The 22,652-nt window shown below is 47.1% G+C and overlaps 1 protein-coding gene across 1 annotated transcript in view; it reads left to right on the top strand.

Annotated features, from left to right (window-relative positions):
• The window catches only part of LOC140404067 (protein FAM83F-like), a 51,766-nt gene extending 35,171 nt beyond the window's left edge, over window positions 1-16,595 (top strand). The window contains exons 4-5 of the mRNA XM_072492433.1: window positions 1,262-1,938; window positions 13,241-16,595. Coding sequence (XP_072348534.1) covers window positions 1,262-1,938; window positions 13,241-13,323 — 760 coding nt within the window. The 3' untranslated portion in view covers window positions 13,324-16,595. The remainder of the gene's footprint in view (window positions 1-1,261; window positions 1,939-13,240) is intronic.
• Window positions 16,596-22,652: the final 6,057 nt, after the last annotated feature.

The raw sequence follows: 22,652 nt of genomic DNA, 5'->3' as shown, positions 1-22,652 counted from the left end.
TAACTAATCCTCCTTTCCCAACCCCCTTCCTAATTCGCCCCAATCTCTCTATACACACACAGACAGATAAACAACACAGAAGGGAAAGAATGGTGGAAAGGAAAGAAAATATTAATAAATAAAAGGATAAGAATCTTTGATGCACTGGAGTGACTTCCAGTCAATGTCTTTCTGAAGTTCAGGCTTTCGTTTGGATACTTCTTCCTTCTTGGCTTGAGCTGGATTTCTCCGCCATGATTATCTACTTTCTCTGCAGACTCAGCATCATTTCAGGTTCACAGCAAAGGATGTGCCAGGGTCTCACTGCTTTCAGAACAATAGAGCAGTTCTTCCACTTCAGCAAGCAGGAGAGAGAGAGGTCTATTTACTTCCAAGGTCTAAATACTTCTCCCTGTTCTCTCAGAAAGCATCATGCAGGAACCAATCGCTGACTGTTGTCAGGCAGAACACTGTCCCAGACCAACCCACTGGTTGCCAGTTAACCAATCGAACTAACTGCCTCCAAACCTGGTTCCTAAGATCCGCTTGGTGCCGAGGAGTCTGGCTTCTCCCCACCAAAAACCAAACCTGGGAACACAGTGTCCTGATAAGCAGGCCGCCTCAACAGAGTTTCCACTTAAAGGCACATCCCGATAATGGGTCCACGGACCAAAATAATAAAATAAATTAAATGGGTACAAAGGAAATAACAGGAAGGATTCTTACAGCGGCTGTGTGCGTGCGTGCGTGTGTCTAAGTGTGTGTATATTTAATCTCTTTTTTTTAAATTTAGAGTATCCAATTATTTTTTTTCCAATTAAGGGGCAATTTAGCGTGGTCAATCCACCTACCCTGCACATCTTTGGGTTGTGGGGGTGAGACCCACGCAGACACGGGGAGAATGTGCAAACTCCATACGGACAGTGACCCAGGGCCGGGGATTCAAACCCAGGTGCTCAGCGCCACAGTCCCAGTGCTAACCACTGCGCCGCCTGCCGCCCCTATATTTTATCTCCGTGTGTGTATGTGTCTCCATGTGTGTATATTTTATCTCTGTCTGTCTGTGTTCCAGGGTGACTCAGATCCAGGTTGGGTTTGTACATGGGGTGCTGCTATCCCATTGGACAATGAGAAGCCCTGACTGAGGAGCAAGTTTTGGGTTGTTAATGCAGTTTGAGATGGTGACCCCCCCCCCTCGGGCTCACCCACACTTTCTGTAAATGGGATTCTTACTTTCCTTATTTCAAATAGAGGCTGAGCTGGCTTTGTCATTTCCCGGTAGTTTCACATGGAGCTGTTCCCGATTCCACCGCAGTGCTCTCACCGTCTACACCGGGCAGATCGTGGAAAATTTCGATATTGAATTCCGGGAGCTGTATGCCAACTCGGACGCGGTGAATCTCCAGGATCATCTGAACATCAAACCAGGACTCACCGCCCCCCTGAAGGGCTTCACCCCCACCTACATCCCACCGAGGTCCGATGACTTGAAAAGGAAATTCAATAACCCCAAGTACCTCCTGGTGTCGCAAGGAATGCGCAGGGTGTCCTCGGAAAACCAACTGCCCCCTCCCAGCGAACTCCAGGTGCGGGAGAACAGCGTGAGATTCCGAGAGCGGAAAGGGACCATGAGAGACAGCAAGAGGGAGGATCACAGCAAAGCCAACCAGGCTGTTGAGGAATGGCTGATTGACAATGATGTCCGGGGCCTCGAGGAGCCAGAACCGCTCACAGACCTGGTCCCAGACAGTCTGATGCCCAACGTTAGTGGCACAGTCACCGGCAGAAGGAAAATCCTGAACTTTGGCCGGACCAGCTCCAGGAAAGTGAAAGTAACCCAGAATTCCGATAATGAGTCCCATCTGGGCGAGGAGCACAAAAGCTTCAGGAAAAGTCAGAGAGGCAGGAAAAGCGGAAGGCAGCCCACAGAGGCTGGGAATTCAAACGACATGAGCACAGGTACCCTGGGTTGTACATTCTCTAACTCTGCATCCTGCGCCCCTTCGTCCAGCCTGGCCCCAGTTAGGGCTCCTTTACATTGCATTTTTAAAAAAATCTTTTTATTCCCCACGTTTTCATCAAGCGAACAACAAAAGAAAAGCAAACGAAGGAACAATCCCTCAAAAAGCCCCATCAATATGCAGCCTGATACATTCGTACATTTCAAATATATGTCAACAACAAAACAGAGAAAAAATAATAAACCCCCCCCCCCTCCCCAATGTTCAATGGCAACAGGTTTCGGAAAGGACACGATAAACGACCCCATGAATTGTCGGAACACTTACTTCGTGTGTCCCCCTTCGCTCAAATCTCACGTTCTTCAAGGCCTAGAATTCCAGTAGGTCTCTCCCCCCCCCCCCCCCCCCCCCCCCCTCCCCTCTCCAGGCCGAGGCACAGGGCGGAGAAGCTGACCTCCACCCCAGCAGGACCCGCCTCCGGGCGATCTGCGCAACCGAGGCTACGACACTCTTTCGCATTTCGGATGGAACAATTTGAATTGTTTTCCAATCCCTCCACGCCCTGGTCCCTTTCCTGGCTGTGTGCCGGGCATTATCCAGGGCACAGCAGCCCTGCTTGATCAGCACCCCATCCACCACCCTCCCAACATTCACTCCCTCCACAACCGACGCACAGTGGCAGCCGAGTGCCATCTACAAGATGCACTGCAGCAACTCGCCGAGGCTCCTGACACAGTACCTTCCAAACCCCTGACTTTTATCACCTAAAAGAACAAGGGCAGCAGATACCTTCTTTTTTTTATAAGTTTAGAGTGCCCAATTCATTTTTTCCAATAAAAGGGGCAATTTAGTGTGGCCAATCCACCCACCCTGCACATTTATGGGTTGTGGGGGCGAAACCCACGCAAACACGGGGAGAATGTGCAAACTCCACACGGACAGTGACCCAGAGCCGGGATTAAACCTGGGACCTCAGCGCCGTGAGGCTGCAGGGCTAACGCACTGTGCCACCGTGCTGCCTGTTATGGGCGAGGCGTTTTCAGAACCCCAACATGTATCATGGAGTTCAACCAACCTCTCCCTTTAATGAATGTGTTGCTTTTCCTAGCACATGGCTTGCTCCCTAGGTGTGGGATTACAATTATGGACACATGGGTTTTTAAACACAAAACATTGTTTATTCCATGAACTCAACTTAACATCTTAAATAAACATTGGATTTCTTAACACCCCTTACTTCAAAGATAACTCAGAAAATATTGCAACAGTAAATATTTCCTTAAAATGTTCCTTCAAACTTCCAAATGACTTAACACCTTTAAACAGAATCACATCAGGTTAAAGGCTTTACAATTATGAGTTTAAATCACCCAAAGGATCCAGAGATAGTCTTTCATGGCAGAGATCCAGCTCACTGCAAACACAGACACTCCCCAAGCTCTTTTCAAACTGCAAAACTAAACTGCAAAATGGCTGACCTGACCTCACCGCCACCCACTCTCTGACATCACTGTTTTCTTAAAGGTACATTGCTTAAACATCCATGTCTTAAAGGTACTCTCACATGACACCTCCCCCCAAGGAAAAAAAAAAAAACATCAACTTCAAGATGGTTTCATTTTTCGCTTTTGCACCATCCACTAAGAAATGTACACAGTAAATATACCTTTTCATTTTAAAAAAACAACACATGCAAACAGGTATAATAATATAGTCCATTTTTCTTTGTTCTTCTTCCTCCAACCGAAATCCTTCTCGATTGACAGTCTCTTTAGAACCTAAGAATATAAGAACATAAGAACTAGGAACAGGAGTAGGCCATCTGGCCCCTCGAGCCTGCTCCGCCATTCAATGAGATCATGGCTGATCTTTGTGGACTCAGCTCCACTCTCCGGCCCGTACACCATATCCCCGAATCCCTTTATTCTTTAGAAAGGCATCTATCTTTTTCTTAAAAACGTTTAAAGAAGGAGCCTCAACTGCTTCACTGGGCAAGGAATTCCAGAGATTCACAACCCTTTGGGTGAAGAAGTTCCTCCTACACTCCATCCTAAATCTACTTCCCCTTATTTTGAGGCTATGCCCCCTAGTTCTGCTTTCCCCGACCAATGGAAACAACCTGCCCGCATCTATCCTATCTATTCCCTTCATAATTTTGTATGTCTCAATAAGATCTCCCCGCATCTTTCTAAACTCCAATGAGTACAGTCCCAGTCTACTCAACCTCTCATCATAATCTAATCCCCTCAACTCTGGGATCAACCTAGTGAATCTCCTCTGCACTCCCTCCAGTGCCAATATGTCCTTTCTCCGGTAAGGAGACCAAAACTGAACACTATACTCCAGATGCGGCCTCACCAACACCCTATACAATTGCAGCATAACCTCACTAGTCTCGAACTCTATTCCTTTAGCAATGAAAGACAAAACTCGATTAGCCTTCTTAATCACCTGTTGCACCTGCACACCAACTTTTTGCGACTCATGCACCAGCACACCCAGGTCCCTCTGCACAGCAGCATGTTTTAACATCTTACCGTTTAAATAATAATCCATTCTGCTGTTATTCCTCCCAAAATGGATAGCCTCACACTTGGCAACATTGAATTCCATCTGCCAGACCCTAGCCCATTCACCTAACCTATCCAAATCCTTCTGCAGACTTCCGGTATCCGCTGCACTTTTTGCTTTACCACTCATCTTAGTGTCGTCTGCAAACTTTGCCACATTGCACTTGGTCCCCAACTCCAAATCATCTATGTAAATTGTGAACAACTGCGGGCCCAACACTGATCCTTGAGGGACCCCACTAGTTACAGGTTGCCAACCAGAGAAATACCCATTTATCCCCACTCTCTGCTTTCTGTTAGTTAACCAATCCTCTACCCATGCTACCACTTTACCCTCAATGCCATGCATCTTTAGTTTATGCAGCAACCTTTTGTGTGGCACCTTGTCAAAAGCTTTCTGGAAATCCAGATATACCACATCCATTGGCTCCCCGTTATCTACTGCACTGGTAACGTCCTCAAAAAATTCTACCAAATTAGTCAGACACGACCTACCCTTTGTGAACCCATGCTGCGTCTGCCCAATGGGACAATTTCCCTCCGGGTGCCCCGCTATTTCCTCCTTAATGATAGATTCCAGCATTTTCCCTACAACCGAAGTTAAGCTTACCGGCCTATAATTACCCGCTTTCTGCCGACCTCCTTTTTTAAACAGTGGTGTCACGTTTGCTACTTTCCAATCCTCTGGGACCAACCCAGAGTCTAGTGAATTTTGATAAATTATCACTAGTGCGTTTACAATTTCCCTAGCCATCTCTTTTAACACTTTGGGATGCATCCCATCAGGGCCAGGAGACTTGTCTACCTTTAGCCCCATTAGCTTGCCCAATACTGCCTCCTTAGTGATTACAATCATCTCAAGGTCCTCACCTATCATATCCTTATTTCCATCAGTCACTGGCATGTTATTTGTGTCCTCCACTGTGAAGACTGACCCAAAAAACCTGTTCAGCTCCTCAGCCATTTCCCCGCCTCCTATTATTAAATCTCCCTTCTCATCTTCCAAAGGACCAATATTTACCTTAGCCACTCTTTTTTGTCTTATATATTTGTAGAAGCTTTTACTATCTGCTTTTATGTTCTGAGCCAGTTTACTTTCATAGTCTACCTTACTCTTCGTTCTGGCTTTTTTAGTGGCTTTCTGTTGTCCCCTAAAGACTTCCCAGTCCTCTAGTCTCCCACTAATTTTTGCCACTTTGTATGTTTTTTCCTTCAATTTGATACTCTCCCTCACATCCTTAGATATCCACGGTCGATTTTTCCCCTTTCTACCGTCTTTTTTTTTGTCGGTATGAACCTTTTCTGAACATTGTGAAAGATCGCTCGGAAGGTTCTCCACTGTTCCTCAACTGCTTCACCATGAAGTCTTTGCTCCCAGTCTACCTTAGCTAGTTCTTCTGTCATCCCATTGTAATCGCCTTTGTTTAAGCACAAAACACTCGTGTTTGATTTTACCTTGTCATCCTACAACTGTATTTTAAATTCCACCATATTGTGGTCGCTCCTTCCAAGAGGATCCCGAACTATGAGATCATCAATCAATCCTGCCTCATTACACAGGACCAGATCTAGGACCGCTTGTTTCCTTGTAGGTTCCATTATATACTGTTCCAGGAAATTATCCCGGGCACATTCTATAAACTCCTCCTCAAGGCTGCCTTTACCAACCTGGTTAAACCAATCGACATGCAGATTAAAATCTCCCATGATAACCGCTGTACCATTTCTACATGCATCCGTTATTTCTTTGCTTATTGCCTGCCCTACCATCCTGTTACTATTTGGTGGCCTATAGACTACTCCTATCAGTGACCTTTTCGCCTTACTATTCCTGATTTCCACCCAAATTGATTCAACCTTGTCCTCCATAGCACCAATTTCATCCCTTACTATTGCCCGGATGCCATCCTTAAACAACAAACCGCCCTTACCGTCCATTCTATCCTTTTGTATAGTCTGATACCCTTGGATATTTAACTCCCAGTCGTGACCATCTTTAACCATGTTTCAGTAATGGCCACTAAATCATAGTCATTCACGATGATTTGTGCCATCAACTCATTTACCTTATTTCGTATACTACAAGCATTCAGGTAAAGTAGACTTATGCTGTTTTTTATGTCTTTGTTATGAATCCTAACACCTTGATCAGTAACTTTTTGCAATTTATTTTTCCTCTTACCCTTTCTCCTCATTTTCCTTGTCTTTGAACCCATATCTCTACATAATAACCTGTCACGTAACCTGCTGCCTTGATCTCCATTAACCATTATACTGTCCATAACTTTACACTTCCCTTCCCCCCAACTTGCTAGTTTAAAGTCCTTGTGACCAACCTATTTATCCTATTCGCTAGAACACTGGTCCCAGAATGGTTCAGGTGAAGATCGTCCCAACGGTACAGGTCCCTCCTGCCCCAGTACTGATGCCAATGCCCCATGAAATGGAATCCCTCTTTCCCGCACCACTCCTTTAGCCACGTGTTAACTTCTCTAATTTTCTCAACCCTATGCCAATTGGCACGTGGCTCGGGTAGTAATCCAGAGATTATAACCCTGGAGGACCTGCTCTTTAATTTAGTCCCTAGTGTTTGATAATCCCCAAACAGGTCCTCTTTCCTAGTCTTACCTATGTTGTTAGTCCCAACGTGGACCACAACAACTGGATCCTCCCCCTCCCTCTCCAAAATCCTTTCAAGCCGATCAGAGATGTCCCTCACCCTGGCACCGGGCAGGCAACATACCATGCGGGACTCACGATCTGGCTTACAAAGGATGCCATCAATCCCCCTAATTATAGAATCCCCTACAACTACCACTTGTCTTTTTGCTCCCCCCTCTTGAATGGCTTCCTGTACCACGGTGCAGTGGTCAGTCAACGCATCCTCCCTACAGCCCTCTTCCTCATCCACACAGGGAGCAAGGACCTCATACCTGTTGGACAAGGTCAAGGGCTGAGGCTCCTCAACTCCTAAACTCAGGATCCCCCTACCTGCCTCCCTTGCAGTCACACCACTCTGTCCCTGACCACTGTCCGAATTAACAGAACTTATTCTACCGGGTGTGACTGCCTCCTGAAACAAAGTGTCCAGGTAATGTTCCCCCTCCCTGATGTGCCGCAGTGTGTGCAGCTCGGTCTCCAGCTCATCAATTCTGAGCTGTAATTCCTCGAGCAGCCAACACTTGCTGCAGATGTGGTCACTGACGGTCTCAATGGGATCCACCAGTTCCACCATCATACAGCAACAGCACATCACCTGTCCAGCCATATTCAACTAGTTAATTAATTTAAATATATATTTTTTAAAATTTCTTTATAGAACCTCAAGGATAAACCCGAACACCAACAAAAACACAGCCAGTCACCCAAACTCAGTCACTCACCTAGACTCAGATGCACTCTGTTCCAATCAGCACTCCATGTCTAAAGGCGCTCCTGCCACACCTTTTGTGCACTCATCTCTCCCAGCACTTTGAACAAAGTCTCTGCACGATCCATCCATTCCTCTACTCCTCGGCATTTCTCTTCAGAATCAGATACTTTAGTTCAATCTGACCATAGAGTCTCTTGCAATTCTCCAATACAGGAACATTGGTTACCACAGCTTTCAGGCAGTCAAATGCGTGTTGAAAGTCCGCTGTCCATTGAACTTTTTTACGTTTCTTCGGCAACTCCATCAGTGGAGTAATCACGCCACAAAACATTTGCACAGCTGTTCGATCAAATCCACTCATGCTAAGAAATAGCATTATTTCCCTTAGTCTTGAGGGTATCGGAAACTCCGCAAGGAAAGTGATTCGGGCTTCTCCAAATTCACTTTTGGCTAGGTTCATCACCAAACCCGCCTCCTGAAGTCGATCAAAGAACTCCATACGATGTTTTAAATGTTCTTTCCATGTCTGGAAGTTGGAAATAAAAGCAGATTGTCCCACTTTCTCAATGCAATCCTTCAAACGTGGGATAGGATAAGAGTCCATTCTTGTAACTGCATTCACCTTTCGATAGTCCACACACAACCGTTGGGTACCATCTGGTTTAGGTACCATCACTATGGGTGAGCTCCATTGGCTGCAACCCACTTCAATTATGCCATTTTTAAGCATACTCTCAATCTCTCTGTTAACCTGTGCCAATTTTAAAGGATTAAGTCTATATGGATGTTGTTTGATAGGAACAGCATTTCCCACATCTACATCATGTATAGCCATTTTAGTATTTCCCAATTTATCTCTACAAACTTGCCCATGTGATATCAATTACTCTTTCAGGTCAGTTTGTTTTTCCTCTGGAAGGTAACTTAACAATTCATCCCAATTTTTAAGAACATCCTCATTTTCCAATTTAATTTGAGGTATGTCAAATTCGCAGTCATTTGGATTTGGTTTGTCACTTTGAGTTAGAATCATTAAAACCTGCTTTTTCTCTCCTTCCCTTTCAAAGTACCTTTTAAGCATATTCAAATGACACACTCGATGAGTCTTCCTTCTATCTGGTGTTTTTACCACATAATTCACCTCACTTAATTTCCTTTCAATCTGATACGGTCCACAAAACCTAGCTTTTAAAGGCTCCCCTACCACTGGTAATAACACTAAAACTTTATCTCCACTGGCAAAACTACGAACTTTGGATTTCTTGTCCGCTACCCGTTTCATCAAATTTTGTGCAACTTTCAAATGTTGTCTCGCCAATTCACCTGCTCTATTTAATCGTTACCTAAAATTTGACACGTAATCCAATAGTGTAATTTTCGATTTCTCACCCACCAATTCTTCCTTAATCAATTTAAGTGGTCCTCTTATCTCATGACCAAAAATTAGTTCAAAGGGACTAAATTTGGTAGACTCATTAGGTTGATTGCAAACAATACGAATGGCATTCCTTTATCTCAATCCTCTGGATAATCTTGACAATACGCCCTCAACATTGTCTTTAATGTCTGATGCCACCTTTCTAACACTCCCTGCGATTCTGGATGGTACGCAGTTGATTTAAATTGTTTTATTCCTAAGCTATCCATAACTTCTTTGAATAACTTTGAAGTAAAATTTGTTCCTTGATCCGATTGAATTACTGTGGGTAGTCCATATCTAGTAAAGAATTTAAGTAACTCCTCCACAATCCTTTTAGCTGTAATATTACGTGCTGGAATGGCCTCTGGAAACCTAGTAGACACATCCATTATAGTCAAAAGATATTGATTCCCACTTTTTGTTTTAGGAAGCAGTCCTACACAATCGATTAGGACCCTTGTAAAAGGTTCCTCAAATGCTGGAATGGGTATTAAGGGCACTGGTTTTATCACTGCTTGAGGTTTCCCTATCACTTGACATGTGTGACATGATTGACAAAATTAACTACATCTTTATGTGGTCCAGGCCAATAAAAATGTTTCTGGATTTTAGCTTGAGTTTTCCTTATTCCCAAATGACCTCCCACTGGTACCTCATGTGCAACTCGCAACACCTCCTTTCTATACCCTACCGGCAATACTACTTGATGAACTTCTGCCCACTTTTCATCCGCCTGCATATGTACAGGTCTCCATTTTCTCATCAAGACATCATTTTTACAGTAATAACACTCTGGTATACTCTCAGATTACTCTTCCGTATATGCTTTCTGATATATCCGTTTTATTTCTACATCTTTCTGTTGTAACTCCACCAATTTTCCTGAACGAAAAATATCCGCCTCATCCTCCACCTGTTCTTGTTCTTTTTCAACCATCTGATCAAAAATCGTTTCTGATAATTGCACTTCAACTTCATCTTCACTCTTTGATTTCTCCTCTTGTCTTAACCTGTGACTTTGCAACCTTGTTACTACACAATCCGGAAAAATCCCAGGATATTCGTCCTTCAACACTTCAGTTGACTGATTTTCCAATGGCTTATCAACCACAGTGGGCATCACTCCCACCTGCGATCCAGCTATATCATTACCCAAGATAAACTGTATTCCTGGACAAGATAGTTTATCTATTACTCCTACTACCACTTCACCACTCTTCACTGGACTTTCCAACCTTACCTTATATAATGGAACGCTACTCCTCTCACCCTGAATTCCATATATCACCACCTTTTCTGGCAACATACTTCCCAAACTATATAATTCCTCATCTCTTACCATTAAACATTGACTAGCCCCTATATCTCTTAAAATTGTGACTTCTTTACCTGCTCCTCCTGATACACATGAGTAAACTTTACCCACACAAGTAAATTCATTAAATACATCTGGCACCTTTTTAACAATTACTTCTTGAACAGGCTGTACAATCGTTTGCACCTCCTTCGCTTCCCTTGGGCTTTCCTTTACCACTCTAACAAACCCCACTGTCTTATCCTGTTTTACCTCATCAGCCTTCCCAGTGCTTTTCTTCAACCACCAATACTGTGACTTTACATGGCCTAGTGAAAACATCTGAAATTTTTCATTTCTTTTCCACCCTCCTGGATTTCTTTTTTAATCTGAGGGACACTCTCTTTGTTGTCTCCCATCAGATCACCTTTACCTTTACCACTTGAGTATTTCTCATGTCCCCAGTTTCTATCCCTCACCAGCTGAAACTGATGTCGGAAACCAATCTTTGATTTATGAACTAATTCATAATCATCTGCCATTTCTGCTGCTAATCTCGCAGTTTTAACCCTCTGTTCTTCCACATGAGTTCTCACTACATCAGGAATTGAATTTTTAAATTCCTCCAAAAGTATAATTTCTCTGAGAGCTTCATACGTTTGGTCTATTTTCAAAGCCCTTATCCACCTATCAAAATTACTCTGTTTGAGCCTTTCAAACTCCATGTATGTTTGACCAAATTCTTTCCTTAAATTTCTAAACCTTTGTCTGTAAGCTTCAGGCACTAGCTCATATGCACTTAAGATGGATTTCTACACCTCCTCATACGTCCCAGATACCTCCTCCGGTAGTGATGCAAACACTTCACTAGCTCTACCTACCAGCTTTGTTTGAATCAGTAACGCCCACATGTCCTGTGGCCATTTCATTTGTTTAGCTACCTTCTCAAATGAAATGAAAAAGGCTTCCACTTCCTTCTCGTCAAACCTTGGCAATGCTTGGACATATTTAAATAGATTCCCACCAAGCCTTCGACTATGACGCTCTTTCTCACTATCCTCATCACTATCATCCAACTGTACGTTTCCCTTTACGTCTGCCAATTTTAACTGATTGTCATGTTTCATAGCCATTTTCTGAAGTTCAAACTCCCTCTCTTTATCTTTTTCCCTGATCTGTATCTCCCTTTCTTTTTCTTTTTGTTCTGCTAGGGCTATTCTTTCTTTTCTCCTTTCTTTTCTCTCCTTTTCTTTTCCCTCTCTCTCTCTTTCTCTTCCTTTTTCCTCTCTCTCACTCTCGTATTCAAGCTGCTTTAATTCTTTCTCATGTTCCATTTGTTTAATTTGCAACTGAATTTTTGCCATTTCCAATGAGTCAAACTCTATCTCAGGCAACTTTAAATGCTTAACCACCACCATAATTACCTCATCTTTTCGCATTTTGTCAGGTAATGTTAACTGCAATGTTCTTGCCAAATCTAACAGTCTGCGTTTCGTTTCTGTCCGTAAAGTACTACGTGTGACATTCTCCACCTCCAAAAACTTCTGAGCCTCTGAAAGAGCCATTGTTCACAACACTCTCCCCACTTAAACTAAAATACCACACCGGAAAAGCAACAATCCTTCACTGTCTTTAAGTTCACAAAAGCCAATCCAATAGACTTTTATCCCCCTCGAGCCCCCAATTGTTATGGGCGAGGCGTTTTCAGAACCCCAACATGTATCATGGAGTTCAACCAACCTCTCCCTTTAATGTATTTGTTGCTTTTCCTAGCACACAGCTTGCTCCTTAGGTTTGGGATTACAATTATGGACACGTGGGTTTTTAAACACAAAACACTGTTTATTCCATGAACTCAGCTTAACATCTTAAATAAACATTGGATCTCTTAACACCCCTTACTTCAAAGATAACTCAGAAAGTATTGCAACAGTAAATATTTCCTCAAAATGTTCCTTCAAACTACCAAATGACTTAACACCTTTAAACAGAATCACATCAGGTTAAAGGCTTTACAATTATGAGTTTAAATCACCCAAATGATCCAGAGATAGTCTTTCATGGCAGAGATCCAGCTCACTGCAAACACAGACACTGCCAAGCTCTTTCCAAACTGCAAATCTAAACTGCAAAATGGCTGACCTGACCTCAGCTCCACCCACTCTCTGACATCACTGTTTTCTTAAAGGTACATTGCTTAAACATCCATGTCTTAAAGGTACTCTCACATGACATGCCCCAGGGCAGCAGATACCTGGGGAATACCACCACCTGCAAGTTCTCCTCCAGGTCTCTCACCACCCAGACTTAGAAATATATTGGCCACTCCTTCACTGTCGCTGGGTCAAAATCCTGGAACTCCCTCCCTAACAGCACTGTGGGTGTACCTACACCACAGGGACTGCAGCGGTTCAAGAAGGCAGCTCACCCCCACCTTCTCAAGGACAATTGGGGATGGAAAATAAAAATATCGGTCTGGCCGGCAACACACATGTCCCTCGAAAGAATATTTGAAAATCTCCTCCAGGCCCACACCCCTCTGAGATCTCTGCTCTCCTCCAATTCTGGCCACCTCAGTACTCCTGATTTCGCCACGATCCCCTTACCCATTCTCGCTCACCCTCTGCCTTTCTATTTTAACAGGTAAGGGCAGCTCCTCAATCCTCGATCGGAAGATCAGCCTAAGCAACATCAAGGGTAAAAGCGACAAATGTATCTTGTCATGAGGAAGTGTGCCGAGGGTTGGAGAGAGAGAGAGAGAGACACAGAGGATTGTTGGAGATTGGGGTGGCAGCTGATGAATCGTTTACAGATTTCTACTCGCGGTCCACTCGATGTGTTTGTTTGATTTCTGTCGCTCGGCATCCAAGAACTATACCCAGCGATGGTGGTGTAGTTCCACCATCGGGAAGGCGGTATCCCCTGGCCCATTCTCCCTCTTGCACCCCACGCGGTTCAGTGGGTAACTCCTCACTCCACGGTACTGAAACTCCCAGGTCAGGGAGGCCCGAGGATTGACCAGAATTGAGTTGGAGAGCAATGGATCTAGCCACCCTGGCTTCAGGAAGGGGGCAAGAAGACGTCACCAACACCCCCTCCCCCTCTGATCCACTGCCCAGGGACACCTAGTGGACAATGCATAGCAGAGGCAGTGGTGTAGTGGTCTTGTCACTGGACTGGTAATCCAGAGGCCCAGAGGCATGTCTGGGTTCCCAGGTTCGAATCCCACCAGGGCAGATGGTAAAATTTTGAATTCAATAAAAGTCTGGAATTAAAAGTCCAATGATGACCATGAAACGATTGTCATAAAACCCGTCTGGTTCACGAATGTCCTTTAGGGAAGGAAATCTGCCGTCCTTACCCGGCCTGGCCGACACGTGACTCCAGACCCACAGCAATGTGGTTGACTCTGAAATGTTCTCAGGGGTGAGCAATAAATGCCGACCCAGCCCCGCGACGCCCACATCCCAAGAACTAATTTTTTTAAAAGACAGGTCAGTAGAGTTAAGCCTGGATATTAGGGTCCCAGAATCTGACAGCGCGACTACCAGTACAAACGCTCATTCTCTGGATTCACAAGTGAAGTGTGAAGTGCAAAGGATTTTTCATCGCCCACTGGATTTTCACAGTAACTTCATTTGCTGTGTTAATGAACTGGGACAGAGTGAGCGCCCACTGGGACTGGGCCCCAGGCAGAGTGAGCGCCCACTGGGACTGGGTCCCAGACAGAGTGAGCGCCCACTGGAGGCACTGGGCCCCAGGCAGAGTGAGCGCCCACTGGGACTGGGTCCAAGGCAGAGTGAGCGCCCACTGGAGGCACTGGGCCCCAGGCAGAGTGACCGCCCACTGGAGGCACTGGGCCCCAGGCAGAGTGACCGCCCACTGGGACTGGGTCCCAGGCAGAGTGAGCGCCCACTGGGACTGGGTCCCAGACAGAGTGAGCGCCCACTGGAGGCACTGGGCCCCAGGCAGAGTGAGCGCCCACTGGGACTGGGTCCAAGGCAGAGTGAGCGCCCACTGGAGGCACTGGGCCCCAGGCAGAGTGACCGCCCACTGGAGGCACTGGGCCCCAGGCAGAGTGACCGCCCACTGGAGGCACTGGGCCCCAGGCAGAATGAGCGCCCACTGGGACTGGACCCCAGGCAGAGTGACCGCCCACTGGGACTGGGTCCCAGGCAGAGTGAGCGCCCACTGGGACTGGGTCCCAGGCAGAGTGAGCGCCCACTGGCACTGGGCCCCAGGCAGAGTGAGCGCCCACTGGGACTGGGTCCCAGGCAGAGTGAGCGTCCACTTGGACTGGGTCCCAGGCAGAGTGAGCGCCCACTGGAGGCACTGGGCCCCAGGCAGAGTGAGCGCCCACTGGGACTGGGTCCCAGGCAGAGTGAGCGCCCACTGGGACTGGGTCCCAGGCAGAGTGAGCGCCCACTGGGACTGGGCCCCAGGCAGAGTGACCGCCCACTGGGACTGGGCCCCAGGCAGAGTGACCGCCCACTGGCACTGGGCCCCAGGCAGAGTGAGCACCCACTGGCACTGGGCCCCAGGCAGAGTGAGCACCCACTGGGACTGGGTCCCAGGCAGAGTGAGCGCCCACTGGGACTGGGTCCCAGGCAGAGTGAGCGCCCACTGGGACTGGGTCCCAGGCAGAGTGAGCGCCCACTGGGACTGGGCCCCAGGCAGAGTGAGCGCCCACTGGGACTGGGTCCCAGGCAGAGTGAGCGCCCACTAGGACTGGGTCCCAGGCAGAGTGAGCGCCCACTGGGACTGGGTCCCAGGCAGAGTGAGCGCCCACTGGGACTGGGTCCCAGGCAGAGTGAGCGCCCACTGGGACTGGGTCCCAGGCAGAGTGAGCGCCCACTGGCACTGGGTCCCAGGCAGAGTGACCGCCCACTGGCACTGGGTCCCAGGCAGAGTGACCGCCCACTGGCACTGGGCCCCAGGCAGAGTGAGCACCCACTGGGACTGGGTCCCAGGCAGAGTGAGCGCCCACTGGGACTGGGTCCCATGCAGAGTGAGCGCCCACTGGGACTGGGTCCCAGGCAGAGTGAGCGCCCACTGGGACTGGGTCCCAGGCAGAGTGAGCGCCCACTGGGACTGGGCCCCAGGCAGAGTGACCGCCCACTGGGACTGGGTCCCAGGCAGAGTGACCGCCCACTGGGACTGGGTCCCAGGCAGAGTGAGCGCCCACTGGGACTGGGTCCCAGGCAGAGTGAGCGCCCACTGGGACTGGGCCCCAGGCAGAGTGAGCGCCCACTGGAGGCACTGGGCCCCAGGCAGAGTGACCGCCCACTGGGACTGGGTCCCAGGCAGAGTGACCGCCCACTGGGACTGGGTCCCAGGCAGAGTGACCGCCCACTGGGACTGGGTCCCAGGCAGAGTGACCGCCCACTGGGACTGGGTCCCAGGCAGAGTGAGCGCCCACTGGGACTGGGTCCCAGGCAGAGTGACCGCCCACTGGGACTGGGTCCCAGGCAGAGTGAGCGCCCACTGGAGGCACTGGGCCCCAGGCAGAGTGACCGCCCACTGGGACTGGGTCCCAGGCAGAGTGACCGCCCACTGGGATTGGGTCCCAGGCAGAGTGAGCGCCCACTGGGACTGGGTCCCAGGCAGAGTGACCGCCCACTGGGACTGGGTCCCAGGCAGAGTGACCGCCCACTGGAGGCACTCGCCTCCAAGGTAAATTTCACAGCCAGTATTTTAAAACCGAGATGAATGTAGAGGCTTCGAAACCGATCCCAATTGTCGGAATCATTGTTTGAAAAATGCTGAGGTTTTCCCACATTTTCACTGGCATTGAAGATGTGTTGAGTTTGTGCCTTGGAGCTACTTACGAGGAATGAGTGAATCAAATAAATTTACAGATGACACGGATTCATTTCCATGCTTGTAATATTTTACAGATTGATATTTTATAATATTATAAAATGTGAAGATGCTGATATTTTGTATAAAGGACCCTTATTGAAAGAGGAAATATTAATAAAAATATTTTGCACAGTTTTATACTTCTATTTTACGATGCCTTCTTAAAGGGATTTGACCCAGTTAGGAAAATACGAAGTAAAGTACGCATTCGACCCGCCAAGCCTGCCCTGTCATTCAATATGATCTTGGGTTTCAGATCCATTTTCTGCCTGCTCCCAATATTATGGGATTATAGAAGCACTTTAGTGCAGAAGGCCATTCGGCCCATCGAGTCTGCACCAGCCCTCTGAAAAAGCACCTACCTAGGCCCACTCCCCGTGAACCACCTAACCTTTGGACACTAAGGGGCAATTTAACGTGGCCAATCCACCTAACCTGCACCTCTCTGGGCTGTGGGAGGGAACCGGAGCACCCGGAGGAAACCCACACACACACGGGGAGAACGTGCAGACTCCGCACAGACAGTGACCCGAAGCTGGAATCGAACTTGGGTCCCTGGCGCTGTGAGGCAGCAGTGCTAACCACCATGCTGCCCTTATCACTAAATTCACCAAGCGACTAAAACTCTCTTATTCCCAGGATTAAATATATTCACCGATGGAGCATCCCACAGCCCTCTGGGGTGAAGAATCCCAAAGATTCACAACCCTTGGAGTGAAATCATTTCTTCTCATCTCAGTCCTAAATGATCGCCCCCCCCCGTTATCCTGAGACTGTTCTCCCATGTTTTAGATTCCCCGACCAGGAGAGACAATCTCTCAGCGTCCACCTATCAAACCCCTACAGAGTCTTGTAGCTTTCAATGAGATTGCTTCTTATTCTTCTAAACTCCCGAGAATGCAAACTCAATTTACTTAGCCTCCTAATTGCTCGCTCTACCTGTATTGCTAATTTTCTGCATTCCTTGTATCAGCGCACCCTAGTCTCTTTGAACATCGACACTTGCAAGTTTTCCACCTTTTAAAAAACATTGTTTTATTATTCTTACAACCAAAATGAATAACTTCACGTTTCCCTTCGTTATAATCCATTTGCAATCTTGTTGCCCCCTCACCTAACCTGTCCCTATCTCTTTGCAACCTCTCTGTGTCCTTCCCGCAACTTAGCTTCCCACCCAGTTTGATACCATCAGTACACTTCGATGCATTACTCTCTGCCTCTTCATCTAAGTCATTGATATAGATTGTAAAAAGCATCTCCAGAGGCATTGGTAAAAGAGCAAAACATAAAAGATGTACAAGGATGATACGGTTGCACAGTGGTTAGCACTGCTGCCTCACAGCACCAGGGACCCAGGTTCAATTCCAGCGTCGGGTGACTGTCTGTGTGGAGTCTGCACGTTCTCCCCGGGTCTGCGTGGGTTTCCTCCGGGTGCTCCAGTTTCCTCCCCCAGTCCAATGTTTTGCACATTAGGTGGGATTATGGGAATGGAGGAGTGGGCTTAGATAGGGTACTCTTTCAAAGGGTCAGTGCAGACTCAATGGGCCGAGTGGCCTCCTTCTATGCTGTAGGACTTCTATTCTATGTTTCTATGTAATGTGTGTGGTTGTTGTCATTATATGCAAACATGCAGCTAATGAACACATAGAATAGGACACGACCAATCAGGACACTCAGGGATGGTATCTCACTATAAAAGGGATGAGGCACTCACACCCCGCCTCTTTCCACAGACCAACATCTACAGAGTGAGACAGGGTGTATCCTCAGCATCACACCCCAGCACGTGGCTTAGAGCAGGCTGGTTCAGTTAGACTGAGTTACTGCATTTAGATCAGCAGAGAGTCGAACTCATTGAGAACTGTGCTAATAGTTCTATAAAACACATTGATGCACTATCAATTACGATGAGACGAGAGTAGAGAGTAATTGAGGCTTTATTACACAGAGATGTGTGGCCTCCTGCAGCTGCTGCCGAAATGGCTGCCGTTCGGAGACCACACACATTTATACTCCGCCTACTGGGCGGAGCCAGCAGGCAGGGATCTACCCCCGTACCTGTAGTACAGGGGCATTACCGTAATACCCATATATACAATATAATACAACAGTGGTGACTACCACATACATTGAACTCAGTTCAGAGTCTGGAGCATCTTTTACTCAAAACTGCATCAAGTGGCAGCTTGTGTTATTCCAAATTACATAACACAACAGTTGTCCTGACAATAAACCTTTGTTAATTCACTGCCCAGAGTTCGAGCCTTACCTCGCTCCACAAAAACTGCACAAAGTTTTATCACAAAGTCCTATCGGGCTGCATCACAGCCTGGTATGGCAACTGCTCGGCCCAGGACCGCAAGAAACTTCAGAGAGTCGTGAACACCGCCCAGTCCATCACACGAACCCGCCTCCCATCCATTGACTCCATCTACACCTCCCGCTGCCTGGGGAAAGCGGGCAGCTTAATCAAAGATCCCTCCCACCCAGCTTACTCACTCTTCCAACTTCTTCCATCGGGCAGGAGATACAGAAGTCTGAGAACACGCACGAACAGACTCAAAAACAGCTTCTTCCCCTCTGTTACCAGACTCCTAAATGACCCTCTTATGGACTGACCTCATTAACACTACACCCTGTATGCTTCATCCGATGCCAGTGCTTATGTAGTTACATTGTATATGTTGTGTTGCCCTATTATGTATTTTCTTTTATTCCCTTTTCTTCTCATGTATTTAATGATCTGTTGAGCTGCTCGCAGAAAAATACTTTTCACTGTACCTCGGTACACCTGACAATAAACAAATCCACATCCAAATCCAAAATGTGTCTGTTCTCCAGGTGCCAACTCACCAATTCTCATGTTCCCAACGTTGAACCAAAACAGACAGCATTGAGAAATAGGTTTTGAAGAGACGAGTAAAGTGCCTATTTTGGTTCAGTTTAGGTAGAACTTTAAGTCACAAAGTATGCGATTCCAGAGATTTCGGCAAAGCTTGTGTGGGGGGGGGGGGGGGATGTTTCCCCTTATGGTGGAATGGAGAACTAGGGGAACAGTTTCAAAATAAGGGGTCCCCTATATGAGAGAGACGCGGAGCAACATCTTCATTCAAAGAGTGGTTTGTGTTTTGAATTCCCTTCCACAGAGGGAAGCGGAGGCTGGATCTTTGAATATATTCAAGGCCAAATTAGACAGATCTTTGACGGACAAACAAGTCAGGGGATTGATAAAGCGGGGGGGGGGGGGGGGGGGGAGCAGGGAAGAACATGGAGTTGAAGCTGCAGCCAGGTCAGTATTACAGACAGGTGTGAGGGGCAAAACTTAACCCCTTCATTTTCTCACTGTCTGCCCGATGAGCAGAGGTTTTTTTTTTTTAATTTAAAAAATGTTGCGCCGCTTATTCCAAAAACCCTTGGTTTGGGTCGTCAAATTTTTAAATAGGTAGCAGCAAACTCTCTGATGAATAAGTCAGAAGTTTACTCACACGTACAAACCTGGGGGATGAACGTAACTTCACACGCACATACACAAGTACACAGTGAGGGAGTTCGAAAAAAAGGGGATTTTACATCTATGAATAACTTAACATTGAGAAAAACTATAGAAATAGATATCAGTTCACATATTGCCACAGCCCAGACAATCTAAATCCAGAGGGGATTCTGGAGTCCCGCTGTCAGATATTAGCAGGACCTGCTTCTAAATTCTCAACAAGATAAAGAGATTTCAAAAGATCATTTGAGTCATTTGACCTCCTTCACCCACAATGACGAGGGGCTTAGCACACAGGGCTAAATCGCTGGCTTTTAAAGCAGACCAAGGCAGGCCAGCAGCACGGTTCAATTCCCGTACCAGCCTCCCCGAACAGGTGCCGGAATGTGGCGACTAGGGGCTTTTCACAGTAACTTCATTTGAAGCCTACTCGTGACAATAAGCGATTTTCATTTCATTCATTTCATAAAGGGACGTTTATCTGGCGTCTGGACCAGGACTTCTGTTATCGGGCTTAAATGACCCAGTATTAATGGCCCTGTTCCCAGTGGCTATTTGTTGATAGACTCGCCAACTCCGATAGAGGTGTAAGCTTATTGAAATGCAAATGATGTCCATTTCCTTTCAATCGTTCTTTTTCGAAGCGGATCTTGACAATTCCAGGAGTGAGATTCCATGAACAACATGTTGGGTATGTCTCCAGTACAATCCATGGAATGCATTAGTCAACACCTTACAATTCCAGACATCAGGTGACTTGTAGTAGCCATCTTTTGGTTCAGCAAAGTTACTTAAGCATAAAAGAGTAAAGTTTAATTTACATAGTTTATGGGGCTGGTTTAGCACAGGGCTAAATCGCTGGCTTTGAAAGCAGACCAAGGCAGGCCAGCAGCACGGTTCAATTCCCGTACCAGCCTCCCCGAACAGGTGCCGGAATGTGGCGACTAGGGGCTTTTCACAGTAACTTCATTTGAAGCCTACTTGTGACAATAAGCGATTTTCATTTCATTATGATTTATTTCACATCTTACTGACATGTCATCAGCTGGGATCTCATTGAGTGACAGATCAAGCTCAAGGGGCCCAATGGACTACTTCTACTCTTGTGTTCTTATTTAAACTGTGTGTGTATCCCTTGGATAAGGGCAGCAGACACATGGGAACACCACCACCTGCAAATTTCCCTCCAAGTCATTCACTATCCTGCCTTGGAAATATATCATCTGTTCCTTCACTGTCGCTGGGTCAAAATCATAGAAGACCCGTGCAGAATGGGGCCATGTGGCTCATCAAGTCTGCACCGACCCCCCTGAAAGAGCATCCTACCCAGGCCCACTCCCCTGCCCTATCCCCGTAACCCCACCAAACCTTTGGACATTTCGGGGCAATTTATCATGGCCAATCCTGCACATTTTAGGACTGTGGCAGGAAACCCGAGCATCCGGAGGAAACCCACGCAGTCACCCGAGGCCGGAATTGAACCCGGATCCCTGGTGCTGTGAGGCAGCAGTGCTAACCACTGTGCTGCCCCCCCCCCCCCCGGAACGCCCTCCCTAACAGCCCTGTGGGCGTACCTACACCACGTGGACTGCAGCGATTCAAGAAGGCAGCTCACCACCAACTTCTCAAGGGGCAATTAGGGATGGGCAATAAATGCCGGCCTAGCCAGAGACACCCACATCGCCTGAAGGAATAAAAATAAAGATGTTTCAATTATAGTGGTAACATGACTGAGGGCACTTAGTCATAATGAGCATTATTCATAGAATTTACAGTGCAGATTAGGAGAGAATTTTTGAGACTGAGCCCAATGAAAGAGATATTGGGACAGATGGCCAGAAACTTTCGCAGAGGTAAATATTTAGGAGGGTAGAGAGGTGGAGATGTTTAGGCGAAGGAATTCCAGAGCGGACTAGGCAGCTGGAGACACAGGCGCCAGTGGTGGAGCGAATAATATCGGGTTGCGCAAGAGACCGATTAGGGAACTGCATAGGTTTTGGAAGGTTGTAGAGCCGGAGGAGAATTTAGAGGTAGGGATGGGCGGGGACCACCGAGAGATTTGAAAACTAAAGATGAGAATTTGAATTGCTGATTAGGCACGTTACAGCCCTCAGGACTTAGTGAATTGAACAACTTTAGACTGTGACCGTCCTCCTCCACCTTCAACCCTTTTGATTATATCCCGTATATTTTTTGTTTCAAAGCAAACCATTGCTACCCTCCCCCCATCCCGCACCCCCTCCCACACACCAGGCCATCTGTCCCTTGTTCTAAAGTTGTAATCTCCCTTGGTTACAATACAATATCCAACACATTGCCCCTCTCTTTAATTCTGATGAAGAGTCAAACGGGCTCGAAACGCTCCCTCTGTTTTCTCTCCCTCCGGTTTTCCAGCATTTTGCCTCGTTTCAAGATTCCAGCTCAAGCGGTATTTCGCTCCTGATGGAATTTGAAAATTGATGGCGTGGCTTCACTGGGCGCCAGTGTGGGTCACCCAATAGCGGGAAAAACGGCGGCGGAGGCAAAATACCGCAGGTGCTGGCTCCCTGAAACAAAACAAGCAAGCTGGGAATCAGCGGGAAGAGAAACTGATGGATGGACTTCCGTTAGAATAAGGGGGTCAGGGGTTTACGGGGAGAAGGCAGGAGGATTGGGGTGAGAAACGATCATTCATGGTCGAATGGCGGAGCAGACCCGATG

The sequence above is a fragment of the Scyliorhinus torazame genome, chromosome 29, assembly GCF_047496885.1.
Source record: "Scyliorhinus torazame isolate Kashiwa2021f chromosome 29, sScyTor2.1, whole genome shotgun sequence".
Taxonomy (NCBI): Eukaryota; Metazoa; Chordata; class Chondrichthyes; order Carcharhiniformes; family Scyliorhinidae; genus Scyliorhinus; species Scyliorhinus torazame.
This window is presented reverse-complemented; position numbering and strand designations above follow the sequence as displayed.